This window comes from Mauremys mutica, chromosome 4, assembly GCF_020497125.1.
Source record: "Mauremys mutica isolate MM-2020 ecotype Southern chromosome 4, ASM2049712v1, whole genome shotgun sequence".
Lineage (NCBI taxonomy): Eukaryota > Metazoa > Chordata > Testudines > Geoemydidae > Mauremys > Mauremys mutica.
This window is the reverse complement of record NC_059075.1, coordinates 122,740,479-122,756,736: the sequence shown is the minus strand read 5'-3', so window position 1 is coordinate 122,756,736 and position 16,258 is coordinate 122,740,479. Positions and strand designations below refer to the sequence as shown.

Sequence of the window (16,258 nt, the reverse complement as noted above, 5' to 3'; positions counted from 1 at the left end):
CATTTTTTTACCTATTATAGTTAGGAATAAACTGGAAGTAAGCTATATCAATGAAACCCCGTTTGTACTAGTATAACAGTCCACCCTAGTGGGGGTTCTACCACTTTAACCGGATCAGTGTAGATAAAACACCATGACTGGTGTATCATATATTGCTGCATTATTCAGTTCACACTTTGAAAGGTTTTCTTTAACCATGAAGGTTAGAGACTTAGGCCCTGCATGCAGTGGAGATATTTATGCCAGTGTAGCTACACCGGTACAAACACAAAGGTAGATGTGCTGCGTCGGTGTGATGCGGCTTGTACTGCTGTAGATGCACCAATACCAATCGCCAGTATAGACAGGCCATTACTTTGACTTTTTAAATGAAAGCTGAGGCTTATTCTACATTAAAATTTAGTTTGACCTAGTTACATTGCTCAGGGGTGTGAAAAAAATCACACCTCTAAGCACTGTAGTTAAGCCAACCTAACCCCTAGGTTAACGGAAGAATTCTTCTGTTGATCTAGCTGCTGCCTCTCGGGAGACAGATTACGTACATCGCCTGGAAAACCCCTTGGGTTGCTATAGGAAGTGTCTGTGCTACGGTGGCATAGGGGGAGCTGTGCGGCTATAGTGTCCATAGCGTAGACGTGTCCGGTGATTCTCAAGTATAGGCTGACCTTTTCCTAGAGCCTCTATACAATGCGTGTACTTGCTGGTGACAATTTATCCTATTCCTAAACTACCACTACTCCCCTTGTGACAGTTGTGGCCAGCATTTGCCTGTTGAGGCACCTGAGTGGATTTATTGTTTACAGAAGAATCTGTTTGCACACATTGGTTTGTGTGCTACTATCATGGCTCTCTTGGCTGCCCTCAAAGGTGGAGGGGCAAGCATATAGCGTTCTATAGGGGAGAGGAAGGCAAATGTGGAGGGATGGAGCCTTTGAAATGCCTATATGAAGCCAAGGGCTACAGGAGGGAGAGAGGCCTGTGGTGGAGACCCTGGTTTGTTTTAGTTAAGTGTCTGTCTTGCAGGATGCCAGATCCTGACTTCAGTGTGAATGACGTGCGACTGTATGTAGGTAAGTGTCTGTCTCTCCTGCTGCCTTGTGGCATGGTAGTAACTGGCCACGGTGATTTTTCAGAAGGGGTGGAGGGGACTAGTTCAGACTGTTGAATGCATGAGCTACAACAGTCTTTATGGCTCCCTCAACACATTGCTGTCTGGGTTCTAACAGCCTCTCCAGTCCAAATAATCAAGGATTTTTACTGCCTGAGAAGAAATCTAGTCTGACCAGGAGTAGCTGAGCCATGGGCTTTGTTCAGAAAACTCTAAACAGTTCCTGGTTGCCCTGGTGTGGATGAGGACGAGGGCCTTGGTACACTCCTGCAGGAAAGGGATTGGCCTTGCACATAGATGGGTGGGGCTTACAAGTTCATCCCTCAGAAAGGGCCTGTCCTCTTGTATCCTGGCTTGTCTGTTCTTAGTAGCAATTTGTGCACAGCAGTGATGTCTGTTTTGCTCTGGCAGGGAGCCGGCGGATGGTGGATGTCATGGATGTGAACACACAAAGGGACATTGAGATGTCCATGGCACAGTGGGCACGCTACTATGAGACCCCAGAGGAGGAACGGGAGAAATTATATAATGTCATCAGCTTGGAGTTCAGCCATACAAGGCTGGAGAACCTGGTGCAGAGACCTGCTACGGTCAGTAAAGTTGTTGTCTTCTCCCCCCTTTCCTTTCATTTTGGTAAAGGTAGAGCACTGAGCCTGGTCCCTCTGTACTGAAGAAGAGAGCAACCAAAGGCCTCCCTACAATACTTATGGGGTCAGACAGGGTTGCTGCTGCTTCTCCAACCCCAAAGAGCAGCTGGAGCTCTATGTAAGTTTTGAGCACCTGCACCATTGCAGACCTTGCTAAACTGGTGAGAAGTGCAGAAAGGAATGGGTAGGCTGTTCTGTCAGAGGAGGCCACAGTAATCCTATCTAAATCGTCAAGACAGTCATTGTGGAGGCAGAATTATTTGTAGTTAATGAGGTAGGTTGGGGGGCAAAGCTGCGGAGTGACAGCCTGCAGGTGAGAGAAATGTAAGCCGTTCCTAATGAGGACGGTTAACTAGGCAGTGGAGTAACCTGCTCTGCTGGAAGGGGTTCAAGAACAGATACATGGTAGAGCACATCCAAGTCTGAATAAAGGATACATTTGAGCTAGTCCAAGTTTTAGTCCCTGGACTGGATCACTGACTCCCAACCTCATCCTGTTAAGCTGGTTCCACTGCCTGACAAGACCATGGCTCTCTTCCAACCAGTGCCTGCTTATGCATTCAGTTGCGTGCACTGAACTGCTATGAAGTTTGGCAGAACCCCTTCCTGCATCTTGGGGGAAGCACAGACAGCCAAGTAAAAGGTGGGAATACCAGCAAAGCTACAAAGTAATACTTCTGTTGCATGACATATGAAAATAACCCAGTCAGGGCAGCATCCCATCAGATTATTTATGCTGTTCTTAAACCTTCCATGTGCTTCAGAATCTTGTGTTACAAATGTCCATTACTATGTAGAGGTTGCAGTGGGGGGTAGGGGGAGCTGGAGATTTCTGCAGCTTGGGTAAAGGGAGTGTGGGGAGGGGTCTTGAGAATATGTAAAAAACAATTGGGAATGTGAGAGAAGCACACAAGCAGGATGATGATAATATGATGGAGTAGTGAATGTTGACAACTAAATTAACTCATAAACCTAAGGACAGGGTCCCATTGAGATAAATGCAGAGTGGTTCATACCTTAGCTATTGTGTCAGATTCTCTGCAGACTCTGACACTGGTGTATTACGTATTCGTCATTCATATTTGGAAGAATTCCTACACAACTATAAGAATTAGAACAGTTTGTTTAAGTAAGTTAGATTTCAGAGCACAGTTCTGTGGCAAGGGTGATCTGCACGCTGGATTCTGCAGAGCTGTGAAATGCATGAAAATCCTGGATTCCGGTCCCAAGCCTGAAGTAGCAGTGTGGCAAAGTGGCTAGGAACTGACACCTGGTCATCCTTGTGACTGTGATCATGCCTGGGAGGCAGTCTCACTACAGCCATAAATAGTATTTCTACTTTAGTAGTCCTTTGTTTTTGTTACCTGGCCATTGCAGATGTCAGATTGGCCACAGGACCTCCTAGAAATACTCAAGCATGCGAAAAGAGCCATGGACCATCTTACCGAGACTTGGGCCTAATTCCTTTCTGGTTGCAGGTGGATTTGATTGACTGGGTCGACAACATGTGGCCAAGACACCTAAAGGAGAGTCAAACGGAGTCTACAAATGCCATTCTGGAAATGCAGTATCCCAAGGTGCAAAAGTAAGTGACCTCATGAAGCACATGTACCCAGCTCCTCCTTCTTTTGGTGGATCTAAGGGGTGAGGCAGTCACGCAAGTAAAACTGAATGTGGCAGGCAGCCTGGTTTTGAGGAGAGATGAGGGAGTCGGTGTCCCTCTGTACCTGCCCCCAGGTACTGTTTGTATATACCATTAAAACAGCAGAGCTGTTAACTCCTCCAGCCTCTGGACAGTTGCACAAATTCATCTTTGTTGCATTTGGTAAAACTTGCTTGGCTTGTCATTCTAATACAGCATGTTGAATTGGACAAGTTGCCAAGTGTTTACTGTCCTGCCATAGCAAGCAAGACTAGGCAATGACAGACTTCAGTGATCTTTTAGAATCCCAGAGCTTTTAGGAAGATGAGGAGGGAAGCTCTTCCTTGTCCTGCCTGGGCTAAGGCTCCTCCTGTGTATTTGATTTCTTGATGTAAATAAACTCTCCTGCCATTGCCAGCAATCTATCACTGTAGTATTTAGACTCACATGCTGCTCAGTCTGCATTTTCCTGGAGCCTAACACTACTATTTGTCCCTGCACCCACCCACCCCCATCTTGCCTCTCCACACCCCTTGAGTATGCTGCAGCTGTTGGGGGTTTCACAAGTGACAGCTTTAAAACAGAGGTATGTGCTACTCACTTTCATCCTGCTCATCTCTTCTTCCTGTCTCTGGCTAGGTACTGTCTGATGAGTGTTAAGGGCTGCTACACAGATTTCCATGTGGACTTTGGCGGCACCTCCGTATGGTACCACATTCACCGAGGGGGAAAGGTATGAGGGCAGCACCTGTGAGGACTGCTAAAAATGTTTTATGTTGGTCTTTAGAATGCAACCAAAGTAGAGCTAAATTTACAAAGCCATGTGCTTCAGGAGAGATCTGACCTCTAAACTTGGATGCTGTTCCATGGTAGGTGTGACATAACTATCAGCATTCTGGGACCAGCGGTAGAGACTATCTGGGGTTCCTAAAGACTAACTGGAGTGCTTTCAAAAGTGCAGTTATCTAAAGATCTTAAATTGCAGACAGGTACCCTTAAAGTGACACATGGGTTAAAAGTATAAGGATCAGAGCTCAGGATGGGTGGTGATGGGTTTGAATATGAAACTCTTGTCCAACTCTGAGCTTCTCAGCTTTAGTCCATTTCTTATAACTGAACCCAAATCTGTCAAACTTCATCAAGGCTTGGATGGATTTGGATGCAAATTTCTCTGGCTCATCTCTGATTGGTTAGCATTAAGTCTCTCAACTTTGCATAATAGACTTCTGATGATTTACAATTAAGGTTGTGGGATGTCTTTGAAAGCCTAATGTGACTTTCCACTGGTTTAGACTTCTGAGGTTCTACTGTAATACAACAACACACATGAACTGCACAGAAGTTACGAACACCTCAGGAATGAAGGTTATTCGTAACTCTGAAGTGTTTGTAACTCTGTATAAAACGTTATGGTGGTTCTTTCAAAAGTTTACAACTGAACATTGACTTAGTACAGCTTTAAAATTTTACTATGCAAAAGAAGAATGCTGCTTTTAACCATCTTAATTTCAATAAAACAAGCACAGAAACAATTTCTTTACCTTGTCAATTTTTTTTAAACTTTCCCTTTATCTTTTTTAGTAGTTTACATTTAACACAGTACTGTATTTGCTTTTTCTTTTCTCTGCTGCTGCCTGATTGCATACTTTTGGTTCCAAATGAGATATATGGTTGACTGGTCAGTTCATAACGCTGAGGTTCTACTGTGCTATCTTTATTAACAAGAATGTTAGTTTTTTGTAACGCTTAAAGGTACAAGGCAACACGGTAATAATAAAGAACTACCCAAGCATAATTATAAAGCATAAACAAACTTCAGTACATAAAATTTTATATGCATAAACTCAATGTTGAAAAGCCTTCCTGGGCTATTGATATCTGAAAGACATAGGCATTAGATGGACTCCTGCATATAAAACTGCTCTGAATAATCCAGGTTTTCTTCCCTGTACAAACATCATTGAGTCTCATCCCTGGTCTATACTCTGTCACAGAGGATCTAGTCCTTGGTAAAATGCACAGAGAAGCCCACAGAGCTCTGACCCCATCAACACCAGTCTCTAAAGGAATTGTAGGTCTGGAACCATAGACTTAAGATATCATCTGAAATCAGACACACCTGAAAGAGAGCTGGATCCCCCAGCTCCTGCAGTCTCTTACATATTTGTTGTAGCAAATATGTGGCTGCTACATCCTCCTAGCATGATCGATCTCCCTGCCTACTCATCTTGCATAGAAAGTGTTTAAATGTTTGGGGGGGTTTTGGTCTTGAAACTATACTTTGGCTTGATTCAGGCCTGGTCTTAACACTTAACATATGTTAGCTTCTTGTGCTGAACCCTTCTGGGTTCATGTAGGAATTGTCTGCCCCAATGTGACCCAAGATCCGTCTGGGCCAGCACCCTGCCTGATATGTGTTAAGTACCATCTTACCCTGTCTACACTAGGACTTAAAATGTGGAATCACAGAAGTATAAGGACTGGAAAGGACCTTGATAGGTCATCTAGTCCAAGCTTCGGCACTCAAGGCAGGACTAATAATAACTAGACAGCTGTTTGTCAAATCTGTTCTTAAAAACCTCAAGTAATGGAGCTTCCAGAAGATTCCTAGGCAGTTTTGTCCAGTGTTTAACTATCCTGACAGGAAGTATTTCCTAATGTGAAACCTAAACCTCCCTTGCTACAATTTAAACCCATTCTCTGAGGTTAACTAGAACAATTTTTCACCCTCCTTCTTGTAACAAACTTTTATGTACTTGAAAACTGTTATGATGCCCCCCCTCCATCTTCTCTTCACCAGACTAAACAAACCCAGGTTTTTCAATCTTTCCTCATGTTTACTAGATCTTCAATAATTTTTGTTGCTCTCCTTGGGACTTGCTGAAATTTATCCATCTTTCCTGAAATGTGGTGTCCAGAACTGGACACACTGTTCCAGTTGAGCCCTTACCAGTGTGAAATAGAGTGGAAGAATTGCTCCTTGTATCTTGTTTACAACACTCTTGCAAGAATGATGTTCACTTTTTTCATTTTGGGATGTACAATAGCTATCATGTTTTAATAACACACCATTTTCACTAGTGTAGACAGTGCTGAAGAATTGTTGAGACAAATTTGCACTGTTTGAGTTTAAACCAGTGCAAAAAAACTCCAATATTTCAGCTTAAGAGAGGCTCAGATCAGGTTTAAGCTATAACGTTTTGCAGACATAGCTATGTCAGTTAAGGACATATGGGGAAAAATCACACCCCTAACTGAAACAACTATGCTAATAAAAGCCGAAAAGTAGATGCAGTTATTCTGACAAAGTTCTTTTGCCAGTATAGCTTACTTCATTTAGGGAATTTGGTATAGGCCAGAGGTGGGCAAACTTCTTGGCCCGAGGGCCACATTGGGGGATAGAAATTGTATGGCTGACCATAAATGTTCACAAAATTGGGGTTGGGGTGCAGGAGGAGGTGAGTGCTCTGGGGGAGGGGCTGGGGATGAGGAGTTTGGAGTGTAGGAGGCTGGGATCAAGGGGTTTGGAGAGCAGGAGGGGGATCAATGCTGGGGCAGGGGGGAGAGGCTCAGGGGTGCAGGCTCAGAGCGGCACTCACCTCAAGCGGCTCCCAGAAGCAGTGGCATGTCGCTTCTCCAGCTCCTATGCGGAGGCGCTGGCAGGCGGCTCTGCATGCTGCCCCATCTACAGGCACCGCCCCTGCAGCTCCCATTGGAGCACCGGAGGGAGCCATTGGAGTGCGTAGGAGCCAGAGTGGGGCCATGCCGTGGCTTCCAGGAGCTGTGTGATACGGCTCCCGGCCAGAGAGGGGCTGAGCCTCATGGTGAGGCTTGCGGGCCGGCTTAAAACGGCTCCGGCCTGCGGGCCATAGTTTGCCAACCCCTGGTATAGGCTCTATGTGCAAAAAAAACCTTTTTTGCTGGTATAAGCTATCTCATCTGGGAGGTTTTAACCCTTTCTAGTGTAGGCTAGGCCTCAGTGTCATGGATGTCAAAGATCTGAGATAGCTTTTTGTAAAAACTATTTTAATTATGCACAACACTTTATGGAGTTTGACATGTACAGGAAGAGGGAGATCTTCTAACACCCAAGGAAGCTAAGGCATCTGTCTGCCACAGAAAGGTACACAACTCTCATCTTTGCCTTTGAAAGTCATCCCGGGGTGTTCAGTAGTAACAGGCAACTTACTATTTATTATAGGCTCACAAAAATGAGCCATTTTGGAAAAATTTCCTTGGAACCTAACACCCTCACCCCTGTTTACATTAATTCTTATGGGGAAATTGGATTTGCTAAACATCGTTTTGCATAAAGTAGCATTTTTCAGGAACAGAACTACAACGTTAAGTGAGGAGTTACTGTCTTTGTATACTGTAGGACTACACAGAGGCTAATAGGCATTTTCAGTAGTAGAACTTCACTTCAGAAAACATTGCTATACATCTTGTGCGTGTCTAAGGATCTAGAATTTCCAGTGGGTTTTGTATTCTTGTCTCGGTGGTTTGCCTGTAAGGTGATGAATTTCCACATACCCTGGATGCTTGCAGTACTCCTCACGTCATTCTGATATGAAGTCTCTCTTGTTAGTTGCTGGTATCTCTAAGGGAATACCTATTGATGGTTCTGTTAGAACCATCCTTTGTGTGGATCCTATTGTGGGTGGAAAGAGCTGGATGTTTGGTGCTTGAAAGAAATAATAGAAAAGGAGTGAAAGGAGTTTTGTCCACAACCGTTAAAGGATCTCTACCCAATGAACCTTGCAGATCTTCTGGCTGATCCCGCCAACACCACAGAACCTGGAGCTCTACGAGAATTGGCTGCTGTCAGGGAAACAGGGGGACATCTTTCTTGGTGACAAAGTGTCAGACTGTCAACGAATTGAGCTCAAGCAGGGCTACACGTTCGTCATCCCCTCAGGTATAAGGGGCTGGGGGGAGAACCTTGGAAGTGTGCATTTGTCCTTGTCTTTGAAGGGAATATGATCTGTGCTAGGGGTCAGGAAGTCTGAGGCAGTGGGGAAAAGAATCTCTGGGGGATGCACCCATAAAATTAGGGTAGTTCAGAGCAGGGTGATTTCTCCCTGAACTTCCTGGATAGCAAGTCTCTGTGAGAGAGGAAAATATGATACACCTCTATTCTCTATAGTATCTTTCATACAAACTCCCATAATAGATCACCAAGTTAACTAGATACTAAATCTAAATAACAAAGCAGGGGTCAGTAATAGGCAGAGGAGAAAGATATATTCAGCTGAATATTTGAAATGAGCTGGACAAAGAGAGGCTCTTCCAGATGGCAGAAGCTGAAGAGAAGGTGCTTGGTGGGAACTATTGGAGGTGCAAAATGGAAGCTAGTCCTGATAGAGGAAGCAAGGTAGGGGGGAGGGTGTGTGGTTGGCTATAATAACTCCGTGGACATTTCTAAAATGAGGACAGTTTTGACCTGTGTCCTGTAATGAAAGGTGTGGGGAGGAGAGTGCATGTATTTAGGAAATGAGAAATGTGACTGCACTGCTTTATATGTGTGAGAAGGTGGCAGCAGCATCCGGCAGATGCTGGAATCTGTGGAGGTGGAAACATTGAGATGGGAGTTGCAGGAGTGAAGGTCAGAGGATCTTGGGACTTTGAGGGCTAACTGTGTGTAGTGACTTGTAGAACAAACATGTGGCAAAAGGGAGTTCATAGCCAAGGATGGTTCCAGGGCTAGGAACTGTGGAAGCACTTGGGAGCTCTAAACAGATGAGAAGATAAATGAGAAGTGGGTTTTGAGATTGTTCCATCAGTCCAAGAGGAACCCTTCTGTCTTTTGAGACATTGGGATATTCAGGTAAAGGGAGCTGAAACAAAGCTTCAGACTGACTTTGCCAAGGCAGGCAGAGGATAAACAGAAAAGTATCAAGAGTCCTTAAACATACCGCTGAATATGATCCAAGTAAGTGTTAAAGAAGGTGACGAGAACTCAGAGAAAAGGTAGATAAAGCAGAAAGATAAGCATTGATCCTTGTGGAAATCTATAGATCTGAACACTTATCTTAAGACTCTTAATTATTTGAGTCTGGTATGTCTTGAAAATTAACAGTCAGCTGGGTTGTGCTGGCAAATGGAATGGTCTACTGCAAGGCAAAGCTTGTTTGAGCAAGAGAGCTTTCTCAAGAGCTGGTCCAAGTCTATGGAACACTTGCAGGATCTGGGGGTCACTACTTTGTTCCAAATGCCAGGCACACTCTAGCCTGCCTTCACTAATAAAAGCACATAAATTACCATATGCAGCTTCCTCCTGGGGCAAGGAATGGACAATACCAAATGTGTCAGGTTTTTTCAACTGTGCTCATAATGCCTAGCATCTAAGTTGTCTCAGAGGGCTCTTGTTGCAGTGAAACCCATGCTGAAATTTGTCAAGGGCATGGTTTGTAAGAGGTGATTGGAGAGATGAGGAAAGCTAACACCGCTTTTGTGAAAGCAAAGATTACAAATAAATGGTAAGTGAGAGGTTTTTTTAAAGGCGAGAACAGATCTTAAAGATACACCTCTACCCCAATATAATGCAACCTGATATAACACAAATTCGGATATAATGCGGTAAAGCAGCACGGAGGGCTGCACTCTCCAGCAGATCAAAGCAAGTTCAATATAACGCGGTTTCACCTATAACGCTGTAAGATTTTTTTGGCTCCCAAGGACAGCATTATATCGGGGTAGAGGTGTACCTGAATAAAAGAGCTGAGTGGCAGGAATATGGAGTTAGGGACAAATGTTGCAGAGGTGGCTTTCCTAAGAGATTGGATGATAGGAAGGTAGGGGGAAAGGAGGAGATAGATACTTCCCTGAACCATAGCTGCCGCAGCTTGGAAGGAAGTAAATTCCTCCCTGCTGGTTGTGGGAAGGCTTCAGCAAGGGGAGAGAGCTGTGAGAGTGAAGAGTGCTAATGGTATGAAAGCGTGAGAATTACATGCACCTTTGGAAAAGATGGGAGGATCAGGAATTAGACCACTGTTTAGAAGGCATCGCTGCTGATCATATCTGTGCATTCTAGATCTTCTGGTTTAGTAAACAGTGCATACCCCATCTCTGCTTTTTCTCAAGGCACTGACCTGTTTGACTTAGGGTCTGTTATAGCTGGCCTGCATGCAAAACAGAGAACTGGAAACTTTCACTGGAACGAATTGGTTAAAGGCATCTATAGAGCTATCCAAACCGAGGAAACCCATGACCAAGATCACATCCTACTGGAGAATCTAGTGTCATCAGAAACACTTTAATTTCTAAATGGATGAGGTAGACTGCCTGCTATTTCTTTGAGACCACGAGTGTGCTAGGTGACATGCAGATACAGACAGGCTCTGCCCCAAAGAGTTTAATCTGACTATCATGCGAGGAAAAAGTAGAAAAGGGGAGAGAAGGTGCTGCTGGAGGTAAGGAAGTGAGTGACAAATGAGAAATTGTAGACATACATGAGTGGGGGTGGCTGTAGCAGCTAAGATTGGGATTAGCACCGCCAGGCACACACTGTCCACATCCTTCCAGGGGCTGGGATCAGCCAGCTGGATTCAGAGTTAGAGGGGTATTTTAAATTAATATGGTGTGTGAGGATGCTTCAACCATGCATTTGTTAGACAGAGCTAGTCTATGAACTCTCCATTTCATAGAAGATTAGGGTTGGAAGGGACCTCAGGAGGTCATCTAGTCCAACCCCTTGCTCAAAGCAGGACCAACCCAACTAAATCATCCCAGCCAGGGCTTTGTCAAGCCAGGCTTTAAAAAAAACCCTAGGTGACCCATTCCAGTGCTTCACCACTCTTCTAGTGAAATAGTTTTTCTAATATCCAACCTAGACCTCCCGCACTGCAATTTAAGATCATTGCTTACTGTCTTACTCTGACAGGTTGGATCCATGCTGTGTACACGCCCACTGACACTTTGGTTTTCGGGGGCAACTTCCTGCACAGCTTCAACATCCCCATGCAACTACGGATCTACAACATTGAAGATCGCACACGGGTAAGGACCATCAGGAGGCCCTGAAGGTGACCTCTGAATCAGAGACCCTACCTCAACGCAATGGAAAAAATACAGGTTACCAAGCTTCCAAAAGCTTACCGTGTCTAAGAAAATGGGAGGACTGACTGGTTTGGGACTGGGGCAGGATGGGATATGGGGTATTAACTTCTAGGGCACTGGTTCTAATCCAGCTCCAGGTTGGGGAGAACCAGGGGGAGCAGGGAATTGAGTACAGTGAATCTGAGTGGGGCTCTCCAAGCCCTTCTTTGTAGGAAAAAGAAGATTACTTGTCACTGGAGTCACTCAAATGTGATGCTTCTGCATTTTCATTTTCCTTCCTCTGCTGCTTAGGAGTCTTATGCTAAGTTTTGACCAGGCGGAGACGATTAATGAGGCCAAAGACCTCTTGTGACCTTGAGTGAGAGTGCTTGGATCTGCAGGCTGATACATCCCCACCAGTTAACTGCTGTGAATTAGGTTCAGGACTTGCCAGGCGTAGCGCACAGCTCCTAACATGAAGCTGCAAAAGCACTACACAGACTGTTATTGACAATAGCCTTCCCTTCTCTTAAGCATCCTTCAGAACATGTAACTTAGATTTTAGCTTGAGGTCAAAGTGTGGTACTCGCAGCTAAGGTGTTGTGTAGTGTGCTTGCCTTGCTACTATCCCTGCAACAATGCGGGAGGGTTTGTTCGATGTTAAATGTAGCACAGATCTGTGACCCTAAACAAGAATAAAATGTGAATGGCCTGGGAGTGAGCTATGCCTGCACTGCCTTTGGGCAGCTTCTGACGGTGAGACGAAATGTCAGGATGCTGGAAGCACTCCCTGTATATGCTGTTCCATGTACCTGCAATTCCCACCTCCCACAAGATGCTCATTCTGGGACCATGATAGCTGTGCTTGGAGTGCCATCACTGTGCTTTTCTGTTGGGTGTAACTGATCTCTTCCCTTGGCTCTGTCTTGCCTCTTTCACCCCATGACAGGTCCCAAATAAGTTTCGCTACCCCTTCTACTATGAGATGTGTTGGTATGTGCTGGAACGCTACGTTTACTGCATCACCAGCCACTCCCACCTGACCAAGGACTTCCAGAAGGAATCACTCAGCATGGGTAAGAGCAGCTGCTTGGCCCCCATGTCTTCCTTGTCATACTGGAGGAGTTTCTTCCACTTCCCTCCCTGCCAATAAAGCAGAGTGGGGTGGGCATTCAAGAGGTTCAGTTCCTTAAATTTCACACTTCCTATATTTCCTGTTAGCTGTGTTTAATGGAATCCGTGGGGAGAGGGCAAACAGGATGGAGGAGGTATGGTTTTATCAATGAGTCAAAAGCAGCAGTTTGTCCTGGAGCTTTCCTTTACCCCATGAAGTGCTAGGCCCGCCATCTCTGCTCGAAAGAGCTGCAGATAATCTGGCCCAAGTTGTCACCGTGTACGTGCCCAATGTAGTGGCGTGCAGCCTCTAGTGAATGGGAAGGGGCGATTCAGTCCCTGCTGCTGTGTTCAAGGGCCAGCTCCATCTGATGATGGGGAAAATATTTCCGGTGGCCTAGAACCTTATGGTGTGCTAGATTAAGTTGCTGTGTCTGAGTTTTTTTACATTGATGGTTGCAGGGGCCTCTTGCAACATAGCTGGAGCTAGGAATCCAATAAAAGGTGATGTATGAGACCTTGCTCTCAAAAGGGATCCAAAAATCATTTGCAGGATGCCTCTCATCACAGCTGTAGCATTTCCAGGGCTCGAACTTCTACCCAAAGGGCTCCAACAAAGGCAAAGCCCTGTGGCGGCTCCTCCTCCTGCAGATTTCAGAGTATTTTCTTTAGAAGCATAAGATGGTCAGTTCAGGGCAGCCGGCTGCTCTGAAACTCCTGCTCTTCTACAGCGTGACTCTGTCCATTTGATCAGCTTCCCCCAGCAGTGGAGTGTGGTGAAATAATGAACAGAGAGGTGACGTTAATGGGACAGCTATAGGACCAGCAGCATCTGCAGCCCTTCTCCTCTCTTGGCCTTGGTGGGGAGGGATGCTTTATATTTGGCACTCATTGGAAATCAGGCTACTCTTCTGCCACTTCCGCACAGTGGTCACTCTGGATCAGCCCCACTGGTGTATCCATTCAATGTCTTGCTCTGTCCAACTGCTTGTTTTCCTGGCTTTACATGCCATTCTCTGGTGGTTGAGGGAGATCCCTTCTTGTCTCCTTCAGATGATTAGCCTGAAAACCCTCAATCTCCTGTAAGCAGTCTGCTTGGCAGGCCTGTGATTCTGCTCCTCTCACTCTCTACTCTTTCCCCTCACCCTCCTGGCAGATATGGAGTTGAGCTGCTTGGAGCCGGGGAACATGGATGAAGAGGACGATGCAGCAGGGAGGGAGCCCAGGCGCCCAGTCACCAGACGATCAATCCTCACAAGCCCTGTGGCTAATGGTGCCAACCTAGACTATGATGAACTAAGCAGAAGCTGCAGGATTCTGCCAGGCCTTAAGAGAACTCTGTCTATGGACTCCTCTGACTCCAGCCGGGGCTCCCACAACGGTCAGGCCTGGGATCCCCATGGCAGCAGTCCTTTCAAGTACAGGAAGGTGCATCTGACCCAGTTTGAACTGGAAGGTCTACGCTGCCTGGTGGACAAGCTGGAATCACTGCCTCTGCACAAGAAATGTGTCCCCACGGGCATAGAGGATGAGGACGCCCTCATTGCTGACGTTAAGGTATGTAGGAGCTGAGAACCTCTGTTTCATGGAGTCCCATTCCCACTGCCTGCCATTGTCTGTATACAAAAGCAAGGAGTGCCAATATGCTCCTGGCTTGTTGGGGGCAGTGCAAGAGAGGCTTAGGGAGGAATTCCCCCTGCAGCTGACCAGCTTGTGCCTGAAACCATGAGGTCTGGCTACATGATCTAAGCTGGCACATAGTTATCAATGGTTATAAAACTACACCTTCCATTACTGAGTCCACTCTGTCTTGGTGACTTTCTGTGAGAGGTGCCCCAAAAGTGTGCTATACCCCTCCCCCAAAGGCACATTTAGTTCTAAATGTGCTACCCTCTAACTTGGTCTCCCCCCTTTTCCAGTGGGGACTTATGGTCTTTACTCATATTTCAGAGATAAAATGTAGGTATTCAACCTACCAAATGATGATGTTTAGAGGGTCTCTGGGCCCAAAAGGGAACACAGAACCCAACCTAATTTTGATTCCTTTAGGGGTGTAGAGATGCTAGTGTGACAGTCTCTACCAAGGCAGTTTTTTCTGGTGCCGTCATGGACACAAGTTCTAAAAATCATCTTAGGACCCATTTGGTCCATTTTCAGGTGCCACTGCAAGATTGTTCATGGCACAATGTATTCTCCATACTAGCCTTCATCCTCTGTTAGTGGTCAGCAGAACAATCGCTTCTGTTCCTCATTGCCCAGTACAGATGGACTCTGTTGTATTTTTGTTTGGTTGTTTGCCCAGGATATATGATCTCTTGCAGAATTTGCTAGGTGTGTTATTATATGCATGTTTCTCATGTTCACCCTGTATCCCACCATGCTTTGCAATAGGCAGGCTTATGAAGATGGTCACCATGAGCCAGGTCTCTAACCCTTGCATTACTGAAGGAAGAAGGGAATTCCAGCCCACCCTTTTCCCAAAATATCAGCTTTGGATCCTAAAACCAAGGTTAGAAGGCTGGGTTTCTGTCCCACTCTTCCTCATTGTCCAGTCCTATGTTATGCTCTCTGTCCCTTCTGAAGCGGATGAAGAGGCAAACTTAGCCTTACCTCTCCACAAGTAGCACTGCCAGCCTTCTAGCCAAGCTTTGCCCATATTCCTGCCATCAGCACAAGTAGACCAGATTCCCACCCATTCCTTCTGTACAAAATTTAGAAAAAACATGCTCCTTCCAGTTTGGGGAAGTGAGCCACAGCTGTGGTTTATAGTAGTTACGCATGTGGAGAGGTGTGTCTGCATAGAGGAGTGTACTGTTGGATGGTTTTAACTTTTTTCTTTCGCTTTTGTGGCTTTGTCATGTATGTCGCAGCCTTAACCGATACACAGTATAGTGTTGTATAAGAATTGTGAAAGTGGTGTGTCTGCACTCTTGACCTGAGTAAGGGATATTGCTGCGTATCCTTACCATTTGAATATTAGGTGTACTGCCTTTAGATCCCCTCGCAGCTTGCAACAATTGATGTCGTATCTTGTGAATTACATGGCATATTAGGCACATTCTAAACATCAGTTAATGGATGCTCCAGAAGGAGTATAGGAACTTCTTGGCCACTTTCCTAGGTTTTGTAGTCCACAAACCTGGTGGATCATGCCCTGCAGATCAACAGAAAGGACTGTGGGTGAAAAGGAGTACAGACTGACCAGAACATGCAATAGAACTCCTAAGCCAATTAGGATCTCTGTGGAAGTTCACATCTCTTGTGAAAGAACCTCTTTGAAGCTTGCCTATATTAGCTCAATCCATATTTTCAAGACTTTCTCCACAGCCATGAGGGCTAGAAACTTATTCAAATGAAAGCTTTGATTCTGGAGCAACTACTTGTCATCAGAAATATTAGTCAACAAACATCATGATGGAGGAAAAAACAGCTCAGGTGAATATTGTTAAATCAAAATAACCAACTAAGAAACTTTAAAGTCAGCTTTCCCTTAGATGCCCTTAAAATCTACAAGGTAATCGTCTTTTAATCTTAAATGAGTAATTTTTTACCAAAAGTTTGAGACATGAATAAAGTTAAAGGGACCATTTTAAACAAATTATAATTAAATTTCTTGATCAATTTGGTAAAATCCTCAACATTAAATCTTCACTCTCAGATTATGTGCTGAGAACTTGGACAAGATACGCTCCATTACTTAGGGAAAACAAA

At 45.1% G+C, this 16,258-nt stretch overlaps 1 protein-coding gene across 7 annotated transcripts in view; it reads left to right on the top strand.

Annotated features, from left to right (window-relative positions):
* Positions 1 to 16,258, top strand: part of KDM2A (lysine demethylase 2A) — a 70,873-nt gene that overhangs the window by 34,563 nt on the left and 20,052 nt on the right. For all 7 annotated transcript variants that reach the window (XM_045014092.1, XM_045014086.1, XM_045014087.1 and 4 more), the window contains 8 exons: positions 1,024 to 1,070; positions 1,520 to 1,698; positions 3,234 to 3,340; positions 4,037 to 4,130; positions 8,162 to 8,315; positions 11,280 to 11,395; positions 12,384 to 12,510; positions 13,704 to 14,104. In XM_045014092.1, coding sequence (XP_044870027.1) covers positions 1,024 to 1,070; positions 1,520 to 1,698; positions 3,234 to 3,340; positions 4,037 to 4,130; positions 8,162 to 8,315; positions 11,280 to 11,395; positions 12,384 to 12,510; positions 13,704 to 14,104 — 1,225 coding nt within the window. The remainder of the gene's footprint in view (positions 1 to 1,023; positions 1,071 to 1,519; positions 1,699 to 3,233; positions 3,341 to 4,036; positions 4,131 to 8,161; positions 8,316 to 11,279; positions 11,396 to 12,383; positions 12,511 to 13,703; positions 14,105 to 16,258) is intronic.